The 27,796-nt window shown below is 42.9% G+C and overlaps 1 protein-coding gene across 1 annotated transcript in view; it reads right to left on the bottom strand.

The window, feature by feature from the left end:
- Positions 1–1,664: 1,664 nt before the first annotated feature.
- Positions 1,665–27,796, bottom strand: part of LOC118385170 (fibroblast growth factor 11-like) — an 86,287-nt gene continuing 60,155 nt past the window's right edge. The window contains exons 4-5 of the mRNA XM_035772071.2: positions 11,229–11,427; positions 1,665–11,090 (exon numbers count right to left, since the gene is read on the bottom strand). Of these exons, the coding sequence (XP_035627964.1) occupies positions 10,882–11,090; positions 11,229–11,427 (408 nt within the window). The 3' untranslated portion in view covers positions 1,665–10,881. The remainder of the gene's footprint in view (positions 11,091–11,228; positions 11,428–27,796) is intronic.

Raw genomic sequence — 27,796 nt, 5'->3', positions numbered from 1 at the left:
TTTGGGCATGTGGACATTCGTATGTGTGTGTGTGTGTGTGTGTGTGTGTGTGTGTGTGTGTGTGTGTGTGTGTGTGTGTGTGTGTGTGTGTGTGTGTGTGTGTGTGTGTGTGTGTGTGTGTGTGTTTGGGCATGTGGACATTTGTATGTGTGTGTGTGTTCGGGCATGTGGACATTTGTATGTGTGTGTGTTTGGGCATGTGCATGTGTGTGTGTGTGAAAGAGAGAACGAGACACAGCAGGGTTATGTGGCTGAGATGATGGGCCGGCGGAGTTTCCAGGGCTGCCCTGCTCAGTGCTCAGCCAGGAGGAGCTTCTGTCACCTGTCTCTCTCCAATCACCTGTGAGCACCTGCAGCTGTCATTAGCATCTGGAACACACACACACACTCGCGCACCCATACTCTCTCTCTCTCTCTCTCTCACACACACACACACACACACACACACACACACACACACACACACACACACACACACACACACACACACACACACACACACACACACACACACACACACACACACACACACACACACACACACACACTCTCCCATACTCTCTCTCTCTCTCTCTCTCTCTCTCACACACACACACACACACACACACACACACACACACACACACACACACACACACACACACACACACACACACACACACACACACACACACACACACACACACACACACACACACACACACACACACACACACACACACACACACACATATTTGTGTTTTCTTCACCTTGAGGTCTTGAAGTCTCACTGGTCAGCAGTCACACAACTAGTACCTGTAATCACTTAGCTTCAATGTTATGTGTCCACATGCCCAACACAAATATGTCTGTGTGTGTGTGTGTGTGTGTGTGTGTGTGGTGTGTGTGTGTGTGTGTGTTTGGGCATGTGGACATTTGTATGTGTGTGTGTGTGTTCGGGCATGTGGACATTTGTATGTGTGTGTGTTTGGGCATGTGCATGTGTGTGAAAGAGAGAACGAGACACAGCAGGGTTATGTGGCTGAGATGATGGGCCGGCGGAGTTTCCAGGGCTGTCCTGCTCAGTGCTCAGCCAGGAGGAGCTTCTGTCACCTGTCTCTCTCCAATCACCCATACTCTCTATCTCTCTCTCTCTCACTCTCTCACACACACACACACACACACACACACACACACACACACACACACACACACACACACACACACACACACACACACACACACACACACACACACACACACACACACACACACACACACACACACACACACACACACACACACACACACACACACACACACACACACACACAGAGAGACATATTTGTGTTTTCTTCACCTTGAGGTCTTGAAGTCTCACTGGTCAGCAGTCACACAACTAGTACCTGTAATCACTTAGCTTCAAGCTGGAAGTAATGTTGCACGTCACATAACAATAATCACCAAGGGACAATACGTACAACCATACAAATATATCTGTTTGTTTTATTGAATAATATTCTATAGTAAGACATCTCCTCTCAAGTCAGGTGTGAGTTACTATAGAAACACATCTGATGGTAAACATCTCCTCTCGAGTCAGGTGTGAGTTACTATAGAAACACATCCGATGGTAAACATCTCCTCTCGAGTCAGGTGTGAGTTACTATAGAAACACATCTGATGGTAAACATCTCCTCTCGAGTCAGGTGTGAGTTACTATAGAAACACATCTGATGGTAAACATCTCCTCTCGAGTCAGGTGTGAGTTACTATAGAAACACATCCGATGGTAAACATCTCCTCTCGAGTCAGGTGTGAGTTACTATAGAAACACATCTGATGGTAAAACATCTCCTCTCGAGTCAGGTGTGAGTTACTATAGAAACACATCTGATGGTAAACATCTCCTCTCGAGTCAGGTGTGAGTTACTATAGAAACACATCTGATGGTAAACATCTCCTCTCGAGTCAGGTGTGAGTTACTATAGAAACACATCTGATGGTAAAACATCTCCTCTCGAGTCAGGTGTGAGTTACTATAGAAACACAGCTGATGGTAAACATCTCCCATTGAGTCAGGTGTGAGTTACTATAGAAACACATCCGATGGTAAACATCTCCTCTCGAGTCAGGTGTGAGTTACTATAGAAACACATCTGATGGTAAACATCTCCCATTGAGTCAGGTGTGAGTTACTATAGAAACACATCTGATGGTAAACATCTCCTCTCGAGTCAGGTGTGAGTTACTATAGAAACACATCTGATGGTAAACATCTCCCATTGAGTCAGGTGTGAGTTACTATAGAAACACATCTGATGGTAAACATCTTCCATTGAGTCAGGTGTGAGTTACTATAGAAACACATCTGATGGTAAACATCTCCCATTGAGTCAGGTGTGAGTTACTATAGAAACACATCTGATGGTAAACATCTCCCATTGAGTCAGGTGTGAGTTACTATAGAAACACATCTGATGGTAAACATCTCCCATTGAGTCAGGTGTGAGTTACTATAGAAATGAACTCAGGTCTGATGATAAGTATTTCTCCTCCAGTTATGTGTGACATACTATAGAAATGTACACAGGTCTGATAGTAAACATCTCCCCCCGAGTCAGATGTGAGTTACTATAGAAATATACACAGGTCTGATGGTAAACTCAGGGAGAGGGTGAGGAGAGGGGCCTTTGTGTCTCTAGTTACTGAAGAGGATGTGTCATCCCTTATTGTGGGAGTTGGTAAATGGTGGTGCATGCATGTTGTGAAAAAATGATCATGTCAACCTGGACTTGTTGTCCTTATTGCAGACTTCTGGACTGTTTAGTATCCCGTTAGTCCTCCTTGCTGGCTGTTAATCCTTGCTGAAGACTGTTTGTCGTCCTTGCAAGTTGGTTGTCCCCATGGCAGATTGTTAGTCCTCGATGCATTGTTATTACACTCTAGTCTTTTTGTTGTGGCTGCAGAGTTAGTAGATCCATCTCTGCTCTATCACCATGTAAAGTCGCACCTGTGGTCATTGTCCCCTGGGAATGGTGGGAGGGGTCAAAGGAGTCAACCCTTCTTTCATTGGCTCCATCTGTGCCAAGGCCCATCTCATTAATAAGTATGGCTCTTGTTGGAAGACGTCTGTAACTTTTGGAAGACAAGAGGAAAGGATTGAGATCAACCAAGAGCCGAGAGGAGAAAGGAGATGGCGTGGTTAGTTTTTGGAAGACTTGTGTCACCCTAACGCTGAGCCCAGTGGGTGCTGGGACAGTCTGGACATTGCTGGGAATGGTCATAACTGACTGACAGACCAGTCCCTCTAGGATTTCGCAGGGATGTTTTGTGATATTTTTTGCAGGGGGAAATGTTTTATTTTGCTGCAGCAATTCTGATATTCTGCATGGCAATATGCAGTGATTTTGTCCAATTTGTTGTGAAAATGGGTTAACGAGGGAAAAGTTTCTTGGCGTGTAGCTTATTTTTCCTATATTTAACTGTGGCGCTTAATTGAACTCTATGTGGTAAATGTGCAGTGATTGGTTGGAATTGCAAGCCATATGTTTGTACTGCGTATGAGTCTGTTTTATGCGATAATGCAATGATTTTACTCTTTTATGAGGAAATGGTGATGTGATGCAGGGAATTCTTGATTTTGCTAAAAAATTTGCCATGGCGGAATCCGGGAGGGACTGACAGACAGGTGCTGGCTTTAAGAGGACAGATCTATCTGACCCTTTGCATGTTTCCACACACTGTTTTGCTCTGACTACATTTACAGTTTAGTGTTAAACCTCTTGCACCCTGTGTAACTCAATCACACTGTAGGATTCAGTGAGTGCATCATTTAGCATTCTGTGGGAATGATGAACCAGTGTCCTTACCACTTCACCCCACCACAAAACTTTTGTTCACCTACAAAACCACACTGAAGGGAGGATTGGTCTGAGGAAAGCAAAAACCTCCCTCCCTTAAGTCTCAATCAGAAAAAACATGACAAAGCAGAACAAAAGAAAACACAACAAGAAACATTTATCACATTCATTCTTCAAGATATTTTCTGAAAATATATCAACACAAGACCTCACATTTCACAGATATTTTTTTTTACACAGACATAGCTATATAGTAATATTTATATGAAACAATGAGCCAGGAGAGCACCATTCAACGGGTAAGTTTGTTCTAAATCCAATTTGAGTACAGTAGACTGACAGCCCCTATACCTTAAACATCCCTGTTTAATCACAATGGTTAACGTCAAGTCCTTCAGAAGAACCCTATAAGCATTCATTATTATTATTATAACGTTTAGCCACTCTTTTTTTCTTTGTAGTATGAGAGTGGTGTTCCCCTTTTGACCCCAGATTTGATTAGAACCTAAGACCAAGATCCTTCAAACAAATAGAGTGCACTCTAGTGGAGTTCTATAGCAGTGAACTTTGAATAAATTCCCTGGTTTTCCCAACCAGAAACTTGGACGAAAGTGCCCGGAACTTTGCAACCGTAGGCCCCACTGTCTCAGAAAAGGACGGTGAAGTACAGAAAAACCAGGCAGCTCAATGCATGGCCAGATCACACTGGCCAGTGGTAATGGTCCAGTTCTATTGGGCTGTTGGTCTCTAAAGTGTGCCATAAGATGGAAGAATATCTCCCCCACAGCTGTTGTGAAAGAGGCCACTTTGTCCAGTTTACAGGTTGGAATCGGACAACACTGCTCTGAGTTCATTATCAACAAACTTGGTTTGCTCCCCCCTCTGCACCTAAGGGAAATTATTGCTCTCAACGCTAAACTATTGCTCTCCAGCTTGGCTTTTATTGAGTCTATTGATCGTCACTCTCATGCCCTCTTTTTCTATCTTTTCCTCTCTCTTTCTCTCCTTTTTCTCTCTCGCACACAAATACACACATACAGGTAGGTCATTACACTCACTCAGTCACTCTTACACACACCTACATGTACAAACACACACACACACACATAGTGTGCTACAGGGAAGGGTACTGGGCAGTAGACACATAGAACACTAGTTGGGGAGATTGAGCAGGAAATGAAGCGTGATTTCCAAGCACATATGAGAGGGCATGTGTGAACCACATTCTCAATGTCACTACCCCTCACTCCATGGGACCTGCTCTGTCTTAGGCATACACCTCACCAAATATTGATCTGCCTTTCATTCGCCGGGTTGGTTTTAGGGACCACTTGATGGTGGGCGGCAGTCAGCGATTCTACATGTTTGCACTCTGTTTGCAAATTACAGCTGGCAGTCTGTTCAGAGGTGTTTAGTACTCTAAGCTGGCGAACGCGTCCGGTGTTTTTATTTTTGCCTCAACCAGGTAAAGATCTCTCTGGCATACTCTCAATATTAGAATCTAAGAGCCCTGCCTCACATTATATTTCAGAACTATTTAACTTTCTCTGCTTCACATCCAATTTCAGAACTAGTGAACTTTCTCCGTCTCACATTCTATATCAGAACTATTGAACTTTCTCCGTCTCACATTCTATCTCAGAACTAGTGAACTTTCTCCGTCTCACATTCTATATCAGAACTAGTGAACTTTCTCCGTCTCACATTCTATCTCAGAACTAGTGAACTTTCTCCGTCTCACATTCTATATCAGAACTAGTGAACTTTCTCCGTCTCACATTCTATATCAGAACTAGTGAACTTTCTCCGTCTCACATTCTATCTCAGAACTAGTGAACTTTCTCCGTCTCACATTCTATATCAGAACTAGTGAACTTTCTCCGTCTCACATTCTATATCAGAACTATTGAACTTTCTCCGTCTCACATTCTATCTCAGAACTAGTGAACTTTCTCCGTCTCACATTCTATATCAGAACTAGTGAACTTTCTCCGTCTCACATTCTATATCAGAACTAGTGAACTTTCTCTGTCTCACATTCTATCTCAGAACTAGTGAACTTTCTCCGTCTCACATTCTATATCAGAACTAGTGAACTTTCTCCGTCTCACATTCTATATCAGAACTAGTGAACTTTCTCCGTCTCACATTCTATCTCAGAACTAGTGAACTTTCTCCGTCTCACATTCTATATCAGAACTAGTGAACTTTCTCCGTCTCACATTCTATCTCAGAACTAGTGAACTTTCTCCGTCTCACATTCTATCTCAGAACTAGTGAACTTTCTCCGTCTCACATTCTATATCAGAACTAGTGAACTTTCTCCGTCTCACATTCTATATCAGAACTAGTGAACTTTCTCCGTCTCACATTCTATATCAGAACTAGTGAACTTTGTTTGTCTCACATTCTATCTCAGAACTATTGAACTTTGTTTGTTTCACATTCTATCTCAGAACTTTGAACTTTCTCTGTCTCACATTCTATCTCAAAACTATTGAACTTCCTTTGTCTCCCATTCTATCTCTGAAATATTGAACTTCCTTTGTCTCACATTCTATCTCTGAACTATTGAACTTCCTTCGTCTCACATTCTATCTCAGAACTATTGAACTTCCTTTGCCTCACATCAGTGACATGGCAGGAGATGTTTTGAAACAATTACTGCTTCGCATACAAGCCAGTGAATTATATGCGTTACAGCTGGATGAGTGAACAGACGTGGCGGGCCTGGCACAGATCCTGGTATATATCCGTTACATTTATGGGGGGGTCAATTAAACATCCTCTTCTGCAAACCACTGGAAACCAGGACAACAGGAAAGGATATTTTGTAAGTACTGGACAGCTTTGTGACATCAAATGGACATTGGTGATCAAGATGTGTTGTATCTGTACTGATGGCGCAAAAGCCATGACAGGGAGACATAGTGGAGTGGTAACTGCATGCAAGCAGTTGCTCCCGACTCCACTTGAGTATACTGCAGCATCCAGCGAGAGGCTCCTGCTCCCACGGGAATGCCTGACAGCTTGAAAGACGTTTTGAACACTACAGTGAAAATGGTTAACTTTGTTAAGGTCCCTGAACTCTTGTGTATTTTCTGCACCATGCAATGATCTAGGAAGCGACCATGTAATGCTTTTACAGCATACAGAAGTACACTGGTTTATTAAGGCACAAAGGATTGCCACGTTTTTTTAAAAGCTTAAAGTTTTCTATGATGACCGTAATTTTCACTTGTCTGACCTCGTGCATGATGACGAGTTTCTCACACAACTATCCTGTCTGGGTGATGTTTTTTCTCGCCTGAATGATCTGAATCTAGGATTACAGGGACTCTCCACAACTATATTCATTGTGCAGGACAAAATTGAGACTATGATTAAGAAGTTGGAGCTCTTCTCTGTCTGCATTAACAAGGACAACACACAGGTCTTTCCATCGTTGTATGATTTGTTGTGTGCAATTGAACTCAAGCTTACGAACAATGTCAAATGTGATATAGCAAAGCACCTGAGGGAGTTGGGTGAGCAATTACACAAGTACTTTCCTGAAATAGATGACACAAACAACTAGATTCGTTATCCTTTTCATGCCCTGCTTCCAGTCCACTTACTGATATCTGAACAAGAGAACTTCATCGAAATTGCAACAAGCGAAAATTGAATTTAATCAGAAGCCACTGCCAGATTTCTGGATTTGGCTGCGCTCAGAGTATCCTGCTGTGGCACATCGCACTGTTAAGACACTGACGCCCTTTGCAAGCAGGTGCCTATGTGAGAGTGGATTCTCAGCCCTCACTAGCATGAAAACTAAACTAAATACAGGCAGAGTGTGGAAAATGATTTAAGACGGAGTCTCTCTCCAATACAAGACAACATTGTAGAGTCATGTGCGTCCTTTCTCAGTAACCTGTGGTGAGTTATTCACAATTTTAGATGAACACATAAGGTTTTATGTAAGATGGTTAAATAAAGAGCAAAATTATTGATTATTATTATATTATTATTTGTGCCCTGGTCCTAAAAGTGCTCTTTGTCACTTCCCACAAGCGGGTTTGTGACAAAAACTCACACTCATTCTTATGTTTAATAAATGTATCGTATAGTTTGTGTGTTTCAGGCTTACAATGATGGCAAAAAACAACATTTGAGAGTGCGCTGACCCTGGTGCTAGAGGGGTTACACAGCTGGAGGTTGAATGTTTGAAGGGATACAGGACTATACGGGGCGGCAGCGTAGCCTAGTGGTTAGAGCGTTCGACTAGTAACCAGAAGGTTGCAAGTTCAAATTCCCGAGCTGACAAGGTACAAATCTCTCGTTCTGCCCCTGAATAGGCAGTTAACCCACTGTTCCTAGGCCGTCATTGAAAATAAGAATTTGTTTTAACTGACTTACCTAGTAAAACATTTTTTTTTAAGGTTTGGGATCCACTGCTCTAGACCATCTCAGACATACTCTCGTCCTTAATGACATGCAGAAAACATCCGTCTCACAGTCTGTATCATTTGTATCTATTCTCCCTCTCTGTGTGCATTCTTCTGTAATGTTGGTCAACATATTTACAGGCAGTCCACTGCGACTGGCTTTTTCTAAGCAGAATTCTCCAAGAGACCGTGGTATAAGTCTCCACATTGGCTGGATATTAAAGGCGGTCAGTGCAGTGCTGCTCTGTAATATACAATGGCATAATAGCTCACTCTAACAGCATAGTCGCCATGGCAGGAACATGCTACGCTGCTATGTGTTTTTCTGTACATATCCCCATGCCTAGAAAAGCAACCTTCTGTACACTGGGCTGTTCCTGTATATGTTGTGCTGTGCTGTTGTCCACAATTTGTTTTAGATATGATTGCCCATTGATACCTGCAGCACTCTCAGGCCAATAACAATACCGTGACAGTGCTGTGTTTGAAAGGTGGCCATTTGCCCCACAAATGTCACCTCCCCAGAGAAGGACATCACAAAGAGAGCCCTCCCAGTGCCCTATGTCCAGGGTGAAGGACATTTCAGAAGTCACCTCCCACTTAACACGCACACACACGCACACAAACCCATACATGCACACACAGGCTTACACACACAATGCACTCCCAAAATAAACTCACATATTCCCACAAACATCGCTACACTGGGGGAAGAACACAATCACAAACAGCCACGCACACAAAGAAATCCATATTTGCGAGTGGATTCCTCTGTGGTGATTTGATAAGGCTGGTGAGTGGATAAGGAGTGGGACGTCTGTAGAATAGTAAGTAGGTGCTCCAGCTCAGAGCCTCCTCAGGCTTTGATGTCAGCTTTAAACTCGGCTTTATGTCGACAACAGTTGCCAAGCAAAGGATACACTCAACAATCACTGGCATTACCTTTCAGGTGACAGAGAATCTAATCAATTTAACACAGTAGCATTCCTTTAAGTCCAAACCTTAAGAGGTCTCTGAAATACTGTATTTTGGTGCATTATGGTCAACAAAAAAGAGCACCACAAGCTGAGTTAGGGAGGCTGGCAAATAGGGCGATTGTTAAGCAGGCACATTCATAACCACTCACTCAGTAACTATCTCACACACTTGCAAAAAAAAGCTGACTTTCTCTTTTAACACAGCCCATCTCTTAAAGAGACTCAAAACTGTACAAATATTGCAGAGACTAGTTACAACATTTTACATAAATGTAGGTGAATAATTCAAGCAATGATGGCTGTATTCCATAAAACCCCCTAGAAAGAACCTTCAATGAGTTACATCATAATAACATAGCCTCATTTTGGGCCCGGAGGGTATTTAGCTCCATCACTCTCTCACATGCTCAGAGTCAGCCTGCTGAGCACAAACTGAAATCATCTCTGTCAGGCTACTGTTATGTGGGCCAGACATGGCAGTCATGTACAAGTCGGGGCTCTCATAGTATTTTGGACATGGTGCTTTCATGGCTCCAGAAGGGAAAATGACTATTCACTTCAGATAATGGAATACCCTGAAATTTCTGTCTGTGAGATTATTGCAAAGTTACACAGTAGTTGAATCATCATTATCACCATAATCACCGTAACCATTGTAATTATTATTATCATCATCATCCTCATGATTTATTATCATAAACTTCTTCAGTTCCCTCCATTATTACCTTCCTCATTGTGATTGATCGTTAGAGAAAGGAACTTTGAAAGAGGGAGATAGAAAAGGTCATCTTGTAGCCTGTAGATATAACTCTGATCCCAAAAGGGCTTGCTTGACTTGTCTCTTTCAACAGATGATTTGGCTTTTTTGAAATTGATTTGCTGACTGCAGTTCAACAGACAGCCCTGCTACCAAATAGAAATAGATCCCCCCCCCGATGTTGTCCAATAAAACATCATTTTGATGTCCCGCCTCCAGCTGTGAGGTGTGTGATTTGCAGGTGGGCAGATGGTGGAGGCCAGGCATAGTCACACTTTCACCACGGTGATTGCCATTCATTAGAAGAGTCGACTCGAGAGTAGTAATTATGATGACAGGAAGTGATTATTGTTACACACCTCTCTCTCTCTCTCTCTCTCTCTCTCTCTCTCTCTCTCTCTCTCTCTCTCTCTCTCTCTCTCTCTCTCTCCCTCTCTCTCCCTCTCTCACATACACACAGACACAATCACACATCAAAATACAACAATTAGAAATTAAAGCGTGTGCGCGAGTGGAGGTGATTTCTAGAAACTAGAACAGGTGATGGGAAGGCAGTAGATGAATGACAGAGAGATTATACAGGCTGTGCCTTTGGTAGTGAGTGTGCTAGAGGAGAAGGGGTAAAGGTGATTGACAGGGAGGAAAGGTGGTGGTGCTGACTTGGGCCCTAGTCTATCTTCCTCTCTGGTGGCAGGTGAGAGGAATTCCTCCGAGACCCAGACCTGATGGGCTGTTGACACTTCATCATGGTGCAGCCCAGTGCACTTCTGGGGAAAGGGGACCATTCCTCCAGCCAGCCCAAGTGCATGATGGGCGATTAAGTCCCTATTTAGTTCTCAGTGTCACTGCTGCCCCTCCCCCACCATCGGTCCCCTGTGCTACGAGGCATCAGCCTTGGGGGCTTTTTTTTCTTTCCTGCAGTTCTTGATGGAGAAAGTTCTTTCATGCCGTTCTTCTGACGTCTTCACTGTATTCTGGGCAGGGCCTTCTTTCTCTTTCTCTTTCTCTTTCTCTTTCTCTTTCTCTTTCTCTTTCTCTTTCTGTTCGTTGACTAGCTCGTGTAGCGATGGCTCCTTATACATGGCAACTGTGGGGCAGATAAGGGAAACAGTTGAAGTGTCCCAATGGTGAACATAAGCATCTATAATAACTTTACACGTTTCTGATATATCCCTGTTTAGTAAAAAAAATCAGCACATCATGGACAGGAGGGCACGTGACCAACCTTCTATAACTTTAGGCAGGAAGTGTGCAGCACCTTTGGTCTTCTTCACCCGGTTGCCCTTCATGACTTGTCCGTCGCGGTTGATACCGATATACCAGGAGCGGCCCGACTGGCTCTGTCTGTAGAGCATGGAGGAGTACGTCACGTAGTAGTTCTCAAACACACTCTCCTTGAACTTACACTCCGGGGTGAAGTGTTCCTAAAGAGGGAGACAGAGACACACAGAGAGAGAGAGAGAGAGAGAGAGAGAGAGAGAGAGAGAGAGAGGGAGAGACAGAGAGAGACAGAGAGAGACGGAGAGACAGAGAGAGACACACAGAGAGAGAGAGAGAGAGAGAGAGAGAGAGAGAGAGAGAGAGAGACAGCGAGAGACAGCGAGAGACAGAGAGAGACAGAGAGAGACACAGAGAGAGAGAGAGAGAGAGAGAGAGAGAGAGAGAGAGAGAGAGAGAGAGAGAGAGAGAGAGAGAGAGAGAGAGAGAGAGAGAGTGAGAGAGACTGTCACATTAACAAACAATCAAGCAAACTAAAACAAACGTCATGGGAGGAACTGCTATACACATTCAGTCAACACTGAAACACAAACATACATTCATACAAATGTATTGTACGCAATACTGTACGCAAGCACGCACAAGCTCAGTGGAAAACAGATGAATTATGAAAGGTGTGTCTAAAGGGAATCGAAGGGAAAGCTAGGATTCTATGTGTATTCATGTTTCTCTGAAAGCGAGAACATCCTGGTCTTTGGGGAGAAGGGTGTGGAGTGATTTCACTCGTAGTGAACTCAGTTATTGGCTGTTAGCACATATCCCCAGTACCCACACCAGTGCTTAACCCTCCTACCTCTAGCACTAACATAAGGACCATTAAACCCTGCAGAATGTTTCCTGGTGATTGTAACCACTAGCGACAGGTATACATCTCTCTTAGTCACCGTCAGGGTCCTTCCCCTGTCAGAGAGCAAACCCAATCTGCACGATTGATTTAGTGAGAGCAGCAGGGCAGAAACAGCTGACTGGATACTTTCTCTGAGACTTAGGGAGATTGGTGGAGATGGAGGACTCGTCAGGGATGAAGGAGCTCCATGGTCACACATTCACAGATCATCACCTCTCACCTTCAAGGTGCTGTGGCATGCATGTCTGGGAAAGCCAATCACATGCTGTATCTACGAGTGGTACCATAACCTTGCCCGCCCGCCCGCCCTCACCCCTATTCTCTGTCGTACCCCTGGTACCACCCCAGCCCCACCCCTATTCTCTATCGTACCCCCGGTACCACCTCAGCCCCACCCTCTTCTCTATCGTACCCCGGTACCATCTCAGCCCCACCCCTATTCTCTATCGTACCCCAGGTACCACCTCAGCCCCACCCCTATTCTCTATCGTACCCCCGGTACCACCTCAGCCCCACCCCTATTCTCTATCGTACCCCAGGTACCACCTCAGCCCCACCCCTATTCTCTATCGTACCCCCGGTACCACCTCAGCCCCACCCCTATTCTCTATCGTACCCCAGGTACCACCTCAGCCCCACCCCTATTCTCTATCGTACCCCCGGTACCACCTTTTCTGTCGTATCCCCAATACCACCCCAGCTCCAACCCTGTTCTCTATCGTACCTCCAGACCACCGCAGCCCCACCCCTGCTCTCTATCGTACCTGCAGACCACCCCAGCCCCACCCCTGCTCTCTATAGTACCTCCAGACCACCCCAGCCCCACCCCTGCTCTCTATCGTACCTCCAGACCACCCCAGCCCACCCCTGCTCTCTATCGTACCTCCAGACCACCCCAGCCCCACCCCTGCTCTCTATCGTACCTCCAGACCACCCCAGCCCCACCCCTGCTCTCTATCGTACCTCCAGACCACCCCAGCCCCACCCCTGCTCTCTATCGTACCTCCAGACCACCCCAGTCCCACCCCTGCTCTCTATAGTACCTCCAGACCACCCCAGCCCCACCCCTGTTCTCTATCGTACCTCCAGACCACCCCAGCACCACCCCTGCTCTCTATCATACCTCCAGACCACCCCAGCCCCACCCCTGCTCTCTATCATACCTCCAGACCACCCCAGCCCCACCCCTGCTCTCTATCGTACCTCCAGACCACCCCAGCCCCACCCCTGCTCTCTATCGTACCTCCAGACCACCCCAGCCCCACCCCTGCTCTCTATCGTACCTCCAGACCACCCCAGCCCCACCCCTGCTCTCTATCGTACCTCCAGACCACCCCAGTCCCACCCCTGCTCTCTATAGTACCTCCAGACCACCCCAGCCCACCCCTGTTCTCTATCGTACCTCCAGACCACCCCAGCCCCACCCCTGCTCTCTATCATACCTCCAGACCACCCCAGCCCCACCCCTGTTCTCTATCGTACCTCGGTACCATCCCTGCCCTGCTTACCTATAGGTACATTCCACCTCTACATCACATAGTTATTTATAGATCTTCTGACAAGTCTGATATCTTCAGCTGCACTCACACACACCAGAGGAGATCAATAGATGATCTGTTTCATTCATTATTAATCAGGCTGGAGAGAGGCCGGCTCCCCTGGACCTGCAGGGTAATTTTCAATGAGTCTCCAATCACCATAACCCAGGACCCCACCACCGACCTATGTGTCCGCATAACCCAAAACTAAACGTCTGATCATCACCAGGCATTATAACCCATCACTAAGACCTAGATTACCTTCAATTCTGAAATGACCTTCGTTCTCGGAAATGATACCATCAGAAAAACCCACAAGGCGACTTCTGAACATTACCATGTTGATAATCCTTGATGAATTCTGTGGAATGATCCTTGTGATAACCCACTTCCTCATCATGACATCTATCTAGCAGCATTTTGTAGCCAGGCGTCTCCTGAGGATTCCTGGCAAGATGTCAGCAGAGAGGAATTACCCTGATCATAACCGACTGCTAAACCCCTGAACTAATCATCCTGATAACCCCCAACTCAGCTACCATGGCTGCTACAGTATATCTAACTCACACAGCCTAGTTTCTGTAATTACCATACCTTTAATCCATGACTCAGCCTCAAGGTAACCCACTATCTATCTTTGCAGGATGGTAGAGGACTCCCCATGACGTGACCTTCAAACCTCCACTGATTTAGCCTCTACCTTTGAGCCCACCTTAAGAACCAGTTGAGTAAATATGTGTGTGGAACCTGACAGGGAGGGTCACCCTTTTTAAGTGCAGAAGAGGGACATTTTCATTTAAAGATGAGTGCTTGGACAAAAGTATGAAATGGAATAAAAATCTCATCCTTCACTGGTGACTTATTGACTGACTCAGGCGGGTTCCTTCCCCTGCATCTCCAGCCAGAATGAATTCTAATGAAATCCTGCGAGAGAGGTAATATCCAGCGTCCGTGCAGAGAATCCTGAGGATGGGTAGAACCTCTTTATCATGCAAAGCAGTATCCCTACCTTCACCCTCCCCCACTCTCCTCCTCTACCTCCTTCTCCCTCAGCCAGCCCTTGTGTCTGATTACATCTACCTACCTGCTCCAGGACGCTTAACTCCTAACACCACCTAATGCTACGCTGCTCTGCTCTGTTCTCCTGGAACAATAATCAAGCCAAGGACTCAGACCAGGGGCTAGCACACCAGGCAGCTAGCTACAAGCTACACCTAACAGCGTTTACACAACCTTTCAGATCAATTGGTGTTACTGGTACCTCTTCTCCAGCCATGCAGTTGGGTCCATTCATACATGTTCATAGTGTGGGAGTTCTGTCCCACTTTTAATTTGAGGCCTATTTTAACACTGAAAAAGCTGTTTCTAAATGAAGTTAAAACATCAATGTGACATTATTACATACAAAGATATACGCTGACATTTAAAATGATAAATGTAATAAAACAACATACTTTTCTATGGAGTTTTTATGACATGCGCCCCATTAAAAGACCGGTAGCCGCCCGGTAGCCTTCACATGTGTAGCTTGTTGTTTATGTTTGCCAATCAAAGAGTCAAGACAGGCACTGTTATACTGTATGGGATGACACAAAGTTAGCTAGTCTTGGCTGTAGCCAAGTTGCCTTGGCTACTGCATCTCTCCCTCTGCCTGCTCCTCCCATCTCACACACACCGGCCCCTCCGCTGCTGCAGCAATAGAGCGCCAGCCTCTCTCTCTTGCACAGCAGTGCTCATGTTAAAACAGTACCTAAAAAAACATATGTATTTTGAATATCTAGATATCCATCAAAAATGCATGATACTGTTCGAATAGTGACATTTTTCAAATGCCCGTTCCCGAGCTAAAAATGGAGGTACTGTTTCCTTGGCGTAGTCCTCTGTATTGCCACCAGGGGTTGTAGTGACACATTAGGCAGTCCTGCCTGTGTCTGTTGATCACCCCCAGCAGTCCCTTGGTAATCTAGGGCCTTTTACCTTTCCCTGTCTCCTCCATCCTCTGTGACCCGGAAACCGATAATTGGTCGAGTGGTCGAGGAGAGTGTCAATTCGTTAGTAGGTGAACATAAGAGTGTCCTCCTCGATAGCTGTCTTTCATCCTGGATAGTCATGTGTATCTTACCTATGTCTTTCGCGGAAGAGTTTTTAAAACCAGCTTTTGTTTTGTCAGAGGAGAAAAGCATGCATACTTTTAAAAACAATATGCTACTTGTAGTTTTAGCTATAAAATGTTTTTGCACAACTAATTAATGAGCTTTTATCACTTTACACATTTATTTTGGGCTACACCAATGTAAACTTCAATTACCTGATTTCATACAAGCACATTTTCATCCACATTCTCTCTCCTCGCCGGCTCTCCCCGATTACCTTTGACATTTTTCAAAAATAGGAAAGAGAGGACGGAGTAGAGAGGAATCAGGAGTTGAGCAAATCCAATTAAGAAAAGGCCTAGGATATGCTGTGAAATCTGCCTATCTGCAGTAATCCCGCCATGCTTCCATGCTGCTGCATTAACGCTGCAGTAGCAACCCCCTTCAGATCGTAACTTTCACTGACTCTCCTGATGGGTCTTTCCTCTGGCTGTGTGTGTGTGTGTGTGTGTGTGTGTGTGTGTGTGTGTGTGTGTGTGTGTGTGTGTGTGTGTGTGTGTGTGTGTGTGTGTGTGTGTGTGTGTGTGTGAGAGAGAGAGTATGGGTGCGCGAGTGTGTGTGTTTCGAAGTGTGCAGAGGCGGGGGACACCTGCACATGTTGTTGATGCCTTTAGAACCAGGTGCAGATGTTCTGTGACATGGCACATTACATAAGTCAACAAGGCATGGATGCACTTTTAACCCCTAGAGTCGTTTGATGCACCCTTATGTCACACAGTTAAGCCATTTTGAATACTGAATAGCTCCCCGGTCTACACAAGAGGATCTGGACAGGAAAACCGTCACAACAATGTCTGTAAAACCCAAACCATTAGAGCTACAAACGATTATGTCACCACCATCAAAAGATGAGACTATCAGTTGTTTTGTTCCACGACACGCACAAGTTTCAGGGGAGTCATCTGAAGGTAACGGGCTGTAAAAATGGCAGAACATGCATAGGAGGTAAAAAGCCCCACGAATAACGTGACCAAACATCTTCAGTTTTCTTATATCGTTCATATATAGGACAGGCACTTCAAAACCTTCCTTTTGGACTGTCTGTTTTGCCATGTACAAATGTGTTATTCAATGCGTTTCTAAGGGCTATAGCAGTAAAGGCCAATTTTTTAAAATATAAATGCTTTATATACCTACAGGGTCCTAAAATTCAAAACAAAATGGCTAAATTATAAATTTTATGACCGTCTTAAAATAATTATATATGTTAGCTTAGTAGATATTGTGGTCTAAGGGCTTAACCACCACATGGCCCTTCTTTAGTGGTTTATGATGCCACAGCCTGGTATGATGTGTGTGCGACAACTGAGCAGAGTGGGTGGGGTCCTAGGGATGTGTAGTGATGTCTACTGGCTAATCTACTGTACAGCCGTCTCTGGGTTGGTTGACATGTGGAGAATCTGTTGATGTGATTCACATGGGAGGGGAGTGGCAGCTGTGACCACGCATCGACCTCTCATCCCTTTATTCCTCCATTTGTCATCCCCTGCTCAATGTCCCATTTATGGGAGAGAGAAAGCGGAGGGAGATTGAGAGCGGGAGAAAGATAGAGAGATATTGTACTTGTGATGTTTCTGTTTCATAAAAAAGGGTGTACTTCTCTGCATGTGTATTGGGTTTTTAAGTGTTTGTGTGTGTGTGTGTGTGTGTGTGTGTGTGTGTGTGTGTGTGTGTGTGTGTGTGTGTGTGTGTGTGTGTGTGTGTGTGTGTGTGTGTGTGTGTGTGTGTGTGTGTGTGTGTGTGTGTGTGTGTGTGTGTGTGTGTGTGTGTGTGTGTGTGTGTGTTGTGAACAAAGAGCATTGCTGACAAATGTATCAGGGCTGTGGAATTTACCTAAGACTATCACAAAGACTAGAACAATGGCTGTCACTGGTGCTGCAGGCAAGTCTACATCTCTTAGTACTTACTATCTTAGCAGAGAGCCTTGGTGCTGGACTAATGATAAATGAATAGAAAGAAGGAACCCTGCCTGCAGACAGTATTACTTCTAGCTAAGTGCACTTAATTGCCTGGATGGCAACATGTCTCCCTCTGTACCATTCCATTCCATTTCTCTCTACCTCATCTCTTCTTTCTCTATCCCTGCAGTTTTGCCCGATTACTCTTCTCTTCTCTCTCCTGTTCTTTCTCCCCCATTGTGATGGAGATGATGCTATCTGGCTGGCTGTGTTGTCCTGCATCTCAATGCAGCCCTCACAGGTGACGAATGGACTACACAGCCATTTATCAGGAAAGGTCTCTCTCTCGCTCTCTCTCCGAATTTCCTTCTCTCTCTCTCTCTCTCTCTCTCTCTCTCTCTCTCTCTCTCTCTCTCTCTCTCTCTCTCTCTCTCTCTCTCTCTCTCTCTCTCTCTCTCTCTCTCTCTCTCTATCTATCTATCTCTCTCTCCACCTTTCCTTCTCCCTCCCTCTATCTCTCTATCACGCACACACACACACAAACAAACGTCCAAATGCCCGAACACGAACACCACATAACACAGTGATTTATATTTACAAACACAATAACAATTACTCATACAAGCACAAACCATACACAAGCACTATTAACCAACACACACAACAACCACTACACAAATACACAAAAGCACTGAGTGTATAAAACATTAAGAACACATTTATTTACATTTTTAATTTTTTTATTGAATATCCAAAACATAGAAAATACTTGCAGTGAAGCCGCTCAACAAATACATCAGACCAGTCATCTAACAGATTCCCATTCAGAGCGACACACAGAAGCATCCAGGATCAACGCCCTGCTCAGGGGCACATTGAAAGATCTCCCACAAGGCTCCCCCCCAAAAACGGGTATGCGAACCCTCCAATATCCCCCCCACAGTTCCTCATAGCTGTCCTTCAACCATTCAAGACCCATCCCACAGTCACCCCCCACCAATATTATTTTTAAAGAAAAATAAAATAATAAGAAAGATAATTAATTCCATTCCCCACACCCAAGAACCCCCCAATGCACCAACAACCAAGAAAATGAACTCATGAGAAAAAAGAAAAAGACAAAAGAAAACAGAAAACAACAATGCAAAAAAAACAAAGACATCAAAGGACAACTAAAATCATAAGAGCAAGGCCAAGTGTATATATTTGAGTGTATGTCTGGCACTAATTACATGTGTGTGTCCGTGTATGTGTGTATTTGAATGAAAGTGTCTGTATATGCATGTAAAAACACTGCCCCTCAGTGTCATTCAAACATACTTTTTATTTGACTTTAAAAAAAATACTTTATCTTTGACCATCATTCTATCTCCTGCACAGCAACTCCACTCCCACTTGTCTCCAATTCCACATCCCAACCCTCAGATTCCCTCAGCCCATCGCACCTATCTCTGTAGGCCACCCTCTTCGGATTTCTAAACAACACATATCTTTCAACTATGCTGTGATGTTTAACGTGCAATTTCAATCTATTTAATCCAATAGAATCCATAGATTGCGATTTGAAGATAATTGACTGACCCCGTCTCTCCAGATCTCAGTACTATTGCTAGAGTACATTTTCTATCAATGTCATGCATTTTTAGCCCTTCCTGATCCTGAGACAGGCTACCTGAGGGCAATACCAAAATAAATAGTCTCTTTTAAAATTTTACCTTTATTTAACCAGTTAAGAACATATTCTTATTTTCAATGACGGCCTGGGAACAGTGGGTTAACTGCCTGTTCAGGGGCAGAACGACAGATTTGTACCTTGTCAGCTCGGGGGTTTGAACTCGCAACCTTCCGGTTACTAGTCCAACGCTCTAACCACTAGGCTACGCTGTCACCCCAAGCTGTATCCTCGCAACAAAATCTGCAGAGCTTCGATGATTTTATGCCCCAAATATTCAACATATTGTTGGTGGCAAGAATTCTACATAATCATTTTAGCTGAAAAGCACAAAGTCTTGAATCTTGCGTCATTTTATACATCAACTCATACACCCTGTACCATGGAATCGGTACATCAAAAATCTCTTACCAACTATTTTCTAATCTCTATGGCAGTTGTCAACGTACTGGTCCTCAAATGAAACTGGTATACTTTCCAATTTATGCTATTTTTATTCCTCCGTCAGTTTTGATCCTTTATATTGGACAGACAGACCAGTTCCCTACCTCCTCCAGCTGCCACCTGCTATAATCAATTGGTTGTACTCTTGGATTGAGCAGACCTTCCTGTACAATTTTGATAACTCCATAAAAGGCATATCCATTCCAATTTACAATATCATTTAAAAAATGATAAAATACCCATTTCAAACATCTTTCCCATAAATACAGGTATTTTATCAACCAGCACATTTGAGTTCAGCCATAATATTTGTTCTATGTTTTCAGGGGGATGAAATAGAAATTGTAGCCACCTCTGCAATGCTTTTTTTTTTTAAAGAGAGATACTTTGAAAAAAGTATCATTTTCAATTAATCGAAAATGAGACATGGCAATCTGCACAAAGGCAAAAAGGCCATTTTTAAACTATGGATGAGCTTTTCATAGTAATTTACACTTGAGAACCATTTAGAGTTCAAGTCAAACGTTTGAATAAGTGAAGCTTTTAGAGAGAGGTTAGTGCTTTATTATTTAATCATCTCAACCCACCCAATTCATATTCATTACAGTATATAGATAAGCACGCTTTATTTTGTCTGGTTTAGCTTCCCAGATAAAGAAAAATATTTTTTGCTCATATGATTTGAAAAACCAATCATCAGGAGTAGGCAGTGAGTAAATTGAGATATGACTAAGGAGTTAATCAGGGTAATTTCCATAAATAGACAGGTATTTAGACAGGTATTTACCTCTCCATGGTTGCAGGATCTTGTCTATTTTTACAAGTTTTCTATTGAAATTCATTGTGGAGAGCTTATTTATATATTTTGTGATATGAATACCAAGTCAGACCATTTTATAGGTAAACTGCAGGGTAATGTAAAATGTGTATTTTTTAAAGATCCAATACGTAATATTATAAACTTAATCATAATTAGGTTTTAGTCCAGAGAGTCCATAAAAGTTATCAAGATCTTCAATGAGACATTGCAGGGATCTAGCTTGTGGACTTGAGTCATCGGCATACATGGACACCTTTGTTTTTAAGCCTTGGATTTCTAATCCTCTAATGTTGTTTTTGGATCTAATTTTAATAGCTAGCATTTCACTGAACATAAAAAATAGATATGGTGACAGCGGACACCCTTGTTTAACTCCTCTTGAAAATGTAAAACTCCCAGAGAAGTAGCTGTTATTTACTATTTTACACCTGGGGTTGCTATATATTACTTTTACCCATTTTATAAGAGAATCACCAAAATTGGCATTTATAAATAAAATCCAGTCTTACTTTATCAAATGCTTTTTCAAAATCTGTAAATGCCAGGCCTGGCTTCTTAGATGTTTCATGACGTTCTTGTCACGACCGTCGTAAAAAGCGGACCAAAGTGCAGCGCGGTGTGAATGCATCATTTAATAGATGACAAAAAAAGACAAAGTAAACTGTACAAAACCAATAAACAAATAACGACCATGAAGCTATCATAAGCACTGTGCTGACACAAGCAACTAACATAGACAATCACCCACAAACAAACAGTGAAACCCAGGATACCTAAGTATGATTCTCAATCAGAGACAACTAATGACACCTGCCTCTGATTGAGAACCATACTAGGCCGAAACATAGAAATCCCAAAATGATAGAAAAACAAACATAGACTGCCCACTCCAACTCTAAATAATGACAAAACAACAGAAATAAAGGTCAGAACGTGACAGTTATATTATTTCTAGAAGTTGTTGTATATTATCTCCAATGTATCGTCCATGTTAAAAAACACCCTTTCGCAGTATAATTTTCATCAACATCCGCTGAATTGCAGAGCGCCCAATTCAAATTAAATTACAAAAAATATTTAATTTTCATAAAATCACAAGTGCAATACACCAAAACACAGCTTAGCTTGTTGTTAATCCACCTGGCGTGTCAGATTTAAAAAAAAGAAGCTTTACAGCGAAAGCAAACCAAACGTTTATGTTAGGACAGCTCTCTCAGCAGACAATACATTACAAACAGCTAGCAGCAAAGTAGATTGGTCACGAAAGTCAGAAAAGCAATCAAATTAATCACTTACCTTTGATGATCTTTGGATGTTTGCACTCACAAGACTCCCAGTTACACAATAAATGTTTGTTTTGTTCCATAAACATTATTTTTACATCCAAAAACCTCCATTTGGTTGGCGTGTTTTGTTCAGTCATCCACAGGCTCGCGCAGGTCACGACGGGCAGACAAAGATTCCAAATAGTATCAGTAAAGTTCGTAGAAACATGGCAAACGTTTTTTATAATCAATCCTCAGGTTGTTTTTACAATAAATAATCGATAATATTTCAACCGGACGGTAGCTTTTTCAATAGGAGAGAGAGAGAGAAAAGGTCTGCTCCAAGCTGCTCGCGCATGTGAAAATCTAAGGACACCCAGCTATCCACTCACGCGATGTGATCATTCTCGCTCATTTTTCAGAATAAAAGCCTGAAACTATGTCTAAAGACTGTTTACACCATGTGGAAGCCATAGAGAATCTGGTTGATATCCCTTTAAATGGAGGGAAGGCATGCAATGGAACAGAGAGGTTTCAGAAAACCTGCACTTCCTGGTTGGATTTTCCTCAGGTTTTCGCCTGCAATATCAGTTCTGTTATACTCAATATTTATACTGTTATATTGTTATACTCAATATTTTTGACAGTTTTGGAAACTTTACAGTGTTTTCTATCTATCTGCCAATTATATGCACATTCTAGCTTCTGGGCCTGAGAAATAGGCAGTTTAATTTGGGTACGTTTTTCATCCAAAGATCAAAATACTGCCCCCTAGTCTCAAGAGGTTAATAGCCTCAAAAATATATTCCTCTGTAATTTGGCCTTCGCACTGATCTTTCTGTACATTTCTTAACCTTTCAATTTTTTGTATTATTTCAAAATAATTCCTTACAGTAATCTTCATTCAGTGGGAGAGGATGAGACGGAAAATAGAACATCTATTTGAAATATTTAGCTTCCTCTTTTAAAATATAATTAGTAGAATCATAGATGACACCGTCTTCAGTAATGAGCTTCTGCAAAAAAAAATTGTAAGCGTTTCTGTGTTGGTGATTCAGGAAGGATTTTGTGCCTTTTTCTGCATATTCCACCCTGTTTTCTTTATTTTACATCGTTCTTGAATAAGTTCCTCAAGTTCTTTTTGTTTTTCCACTAACTTATTTTCTATCTCTGTAGTATTGTTTTTATTGCCATCTACCTGTACTATAATGTATTTCCCTTGTTATTCTTGTCTCTTTATCCAGACATTGCTTTTTTATTATTGAATTGAATGACCTCTGAAGGTATTTTTAAAGGTATGCCAAACAATAAGTGGATTTGCTGTTCCTATATTAAACTGGAGAAATTATTATAATAAATATTTTCGAAGAAGTATGGAACATCCTGATTTGGACCACAAATATTAATGAGCCAAATCTCTTTCTCGTCCACTTTCATATTCAAAAAGATACATCTTCCTTGAGAATCATTCCTAACTACTTGCACATTCAGATTGACATTTTTGTTAATTAACACCATCACACATTTTGAGTTCTTTTGTCGATGACAGAAAATTATTTTAACACCCCATTCCTTTTTCCATGCAACTTCATCTTAGGATGTAGTGTGCGTTTCCTGTAAACAGTATACAGTTGAAGTCGGAAGTTTACATACAAATACATAGACCAATACATTGAGGTCAGGGCTTTGTGATGGCCACTCCAATACCTTGACTTCTTGCGTCGAGCCATCCCGGATCCGGGATCGTGAATACAGCCTCAAGCTCATTACCATAACGCAACGTTAACTATTCATGAAAATCGCAAATTAAATGAAATTAATCTATTTGCTCTCAAGCTTAGCCTTTTGTTAACAACACTGTCATCTCAGATTTTCAAAATATGCTTCTCAACCATAGCAAACTAGCATTTAGCATTTAGCGTTTAGCATTAGCATTTAGCATTAGCATTTAGCATTAGCATTAGCAGGCAACATTTTCACAAAAACCAGCAAAAACATTCAATAAATCATTTACCTTTGAAGAACTTCGGATGTTTTCAATGAGGAGACTCTCAGTTAGATAGCAAATGTTCAGTTTTCCTGAAAGATTAGTTGTGCAGGAGAAATCGGTCCGTTTTCTGCGTCATGTTTGGCTACCAAAAAAAAACGAAAATTCATTCATCCAAACGCCAAACTTTCTTCCACATTAACTCCATAATATCGACTGAAACATGGTAAACGTTGTTTAGAATCAATCCTCAAGGTGTTTTTCACATATCTCTTCATGATATATCATTCCTGGAAGTCTCCTCTCTGTCTCAATCATATGGATGAATGCGAGCAGCTCGGAGATTACGCAACAATTTCAACAAAGGACACTGGGCGGACCCCTGGTAAATGTAGTCTCTTATGGCCAATCTTCCAATGATATGCCTACAAATACGTCACAATGCTGCAGACAACTTGGAGAAATGATAGAAAGGGCAGGCTAATTAGTGGCGCTTTCACAGCCATATAAGGAGACAATGGAAAACAGAGCCTCAAAAATCCTGCTCATTTTCTGTTTGAGGTTGCATCTTGGTTTCGCCTGTAAGATCAGTTCTGGGGCACCCACAGATGATATCTTTGCAGTTTTGAAAACGTCAGAGTGTTTTCTTTCCAAAGATGGCAATTATATTCATAGTCGAGCATCTTTTTGTGACAAAATATTGCGCTTAAAACGGGCACGTTTTTTTATCCAATAATGAAATAGCGCCCCCTAGCTTCAACTGGTTAAGCCATTTTGCCACAACTTTCGAAGTATACTTGGGGTCATATGCATGGGGTCATTGGAAATGGGAAGACCCATTGGCGACCAAGCTTTAACTTCCTGACTGATGTCTTGAGATGTTGCTTCTATATATCCACAAAATGTTCTCTCCTCATGACGCCATCTATTTTGTGAAGTGCACCAGTCCATCCTGCAGCAAAGCACCCCCACAACATGTTGCTGCTTCACGGTTGGGATGGTGTTCTTCGGCTAGCAATCCCACCCCTTTTCCCTCCAAATAAAATGATGGTCATTATGGCCAAACTGTTCTATTTTTGTTTCATCAGACCAGAAGACATTTCTCCAAAAAGTACAATCTTTAATCCCCATGTGCAGTACTATTGTTTGTACAGATGAAGGCGGTACCTTCAGGCATTTGGAAATTTCTCCCAAGGATGAACAAGAGGTCTTGGCGGATTTCTTTTGATTTTCCTATGATGTCAAGCAAAGAGGCACTGAGTTTGAAATACATCCACAGGTACACCTCTAATTGACTCAAATTACGTCAATTAATGATGTCAAAATTATGTCAAATCCTCTGCCAGCTTGCTACCCATGGCCCGTCGTAACCCCAACAAACCTCACTACTCACTGGACCCTTATGATCACTCGGCTAAGCATGCCTCTCCTTAATGTCAATATGCCTTGTCCATTGCTGTTCTGGTGAGTGTTTATTTGCTTATTTCACTGTAGAGCCTCTAGCCCTGCTCATTATAACTTATCCAACCTTTCAGTTCCACCACCCACACATGCGAGGACATCACCTGGTTTCAATTATGTTTCTCTCTCATCATCACTCAATGCCTAGGTTTACCTCCACTGTATTCACATCCTATCGTACCTTTGTCTGTACATTATATCTTGAAGCTATTTTATCGCCCCCAGAAACCTCCTTTTACTCTCTGTTCCAGATGTCCCAGACGACCAATTCTCATAGCTTATCCGTACCCTTTTCCTACTCCTCCTCTGTTCCTCTGGTGATGTAGAGGTGATTCCAGGCCCTGCAGTTCCTAGCTCCACTCCAATTCCCCAGGTGCTCTCTTTTGATGACTTCTGTAACCATAATAGCCTTGGTTTCATGCATGTTAACATTAGAAGCCTCCTCCCTAAGTTTGTTTTATTCACTGCTTCAGCACACTCTGCCAACCCGGATGTCCTAGCCATGTCTGAATCCTGGCTTAGGAAGACCACCAAAAACTCTGAAATCTCCATCCCTAACTACAAAATTTTCAGACAAGATAGAACGGCCAAAGGGGGCGGTGTTGTAATCTACTGCAGAGATATCCTGCAGTATCCTACTATCCAGGACTGTACCCAAACAATTTGAACTTCTACTTTTAAAAATCCTCCTCTCTAAATACAAGTCTCTCATCGTTGCCGCCTGCTATAGACCACCCTCTGCCCCCAGTTGTGCTCTGGACACCATATGTGAACTGATTGCCCCCCATCTATGTTCAGAGCTCGTGCTGCTAGGTGACCTAAACTGGAAAATGCTTAACACACCAGCCATCCTACAATCTAAGCTTGATGCTCTCAATCTCACACAAATTATCAATGAACCTACCAGGTACCACCCCAAAGCCGTAAACATGGGCACCCTCATAGATATCATCCTAACCAACTTGCCATCTAAATACACCTCTGCTGTTTCCAACCAAGATCTCAGCGATCACTGCCTCATTGCCTGCATCCGTAATGGGTCAGTGGTCAAGCGACCTCCAGTCATCACTGTCAAACGCTCCCTGAAACACTTCAGCGAACAGGCCTTTCTAATCAACCTGGCCTGGGTGCCCTGGAAGGATATTGACCTCAGCCCGTCAATAGAGGATGCCTGTTTTTTTTTTAAATGCCATCCTCACCATCTTAAATAAGCATGCACTATTCATGAAATTTAGAACCAGGAACAGATATAGCCCTTGGTTCTCTCCAGACCTGACTGCCCTTAACCAACACAAAAACATCCTATGGTGTTCTGCATTAGAATCGAACAGCCCCCGTGATATGCAACTTTTCAGGGAAGATAGAAACCAATATACACAGGCAGTTAGAAAAGCCAAGGCTAGCTTTTTCAAGCATACATTTGCTTCCTGCAACACAAATTCAAAAAAGTTCTGGGACACCGTAAAGTCCATGGAGAATAAGAACACCTCCTCCCAGCTGCCCACTGCACTGAGGATAGAAAACTCTGTCACCACCAATAACTCAACTATATTTGAGAATTTCAATAACCGTTTTTCTATGGCTGGCCATGCTTTCCACCTGGCTACCCCTACCCCGGTCAACAGCACTGTACCCCCCACAGCAACTCGCCCAAGCCTTCCCCATGTCTCCTTCTCCCAAATCCAGTCAGCTGATGTTCTGAAAGAGCTGCAAAATCTGGACCCCTATAAATCCGTCGGGCTAGACAATCTGGATCCTTTCTTTCTAAAATTATCTGCCGAAATTGTTGCAACCCCTATTACTAGCCTGTTCAACCTCTCTTTCGTGTCGTCTGAGATTCCCAAAGATTGGAAAGCAGCTGCGGTCATCCCCCTCTTTAATGTTGGGGACACTCTTGACCCAAACTGTTACAGACCTACAGTGGGGCAAAAAAGTATTTAGTCAGCCACCAATTGTGCAAGTTCTCCCACTTAAAATGATGAGAGAGGCCTGTCATTTTCATCATAGGTACACTTCAACTATGACAGACAAAATGAGAAGGACAAAAATCCAGAAAATCACATTGTAGGATTTTTTAAGAATTTATTTGAAAATTATGGTGGAAAATAAGTATTCTGTGGACAACTACAAATACCTAGGTGTCTGGTTAGACTGTAAACTCTCCTTTCAGACTCACATCAAACATCTCCAATCCAAAGTTAAATCTATAATTGGTTTCCTATTTCGCAACAAAGCATCCTTCACTCATGCTGCCAAACATACCCTCGTAAAACTGACCATCCTACCAATCCTCGACTTCGGCAATGTCAAAATATATGATATTACAAAATATCCTCCAATACCCTTCTCAATAAATTGATGCAGTCTATCACAGTGCCATCCGTTTTGTCACCAAAGCACCATATACTACCCACCACTGCGACCTGTATG

Source organism: Oncorhynchus keta, chromosome 6 (genome assembly GCF_023373465.1).
Source record: "Oncorhynchus keta strain PuntledgeMale-10-30-2019 chromosome 6, Oket_V2, whole genome shotgun sequence".
Taxonomy (NCBI): domain Eukaryota; kingdom Metazoa; phylum Chordata; class Actinopteri; order Salmoniformes; family Salmonidae; genus Oncorhynchus; species Oncorhynchus keta.
This window is presented reverse-complemented; position numbering and strand designations above follow the sequence as displayed.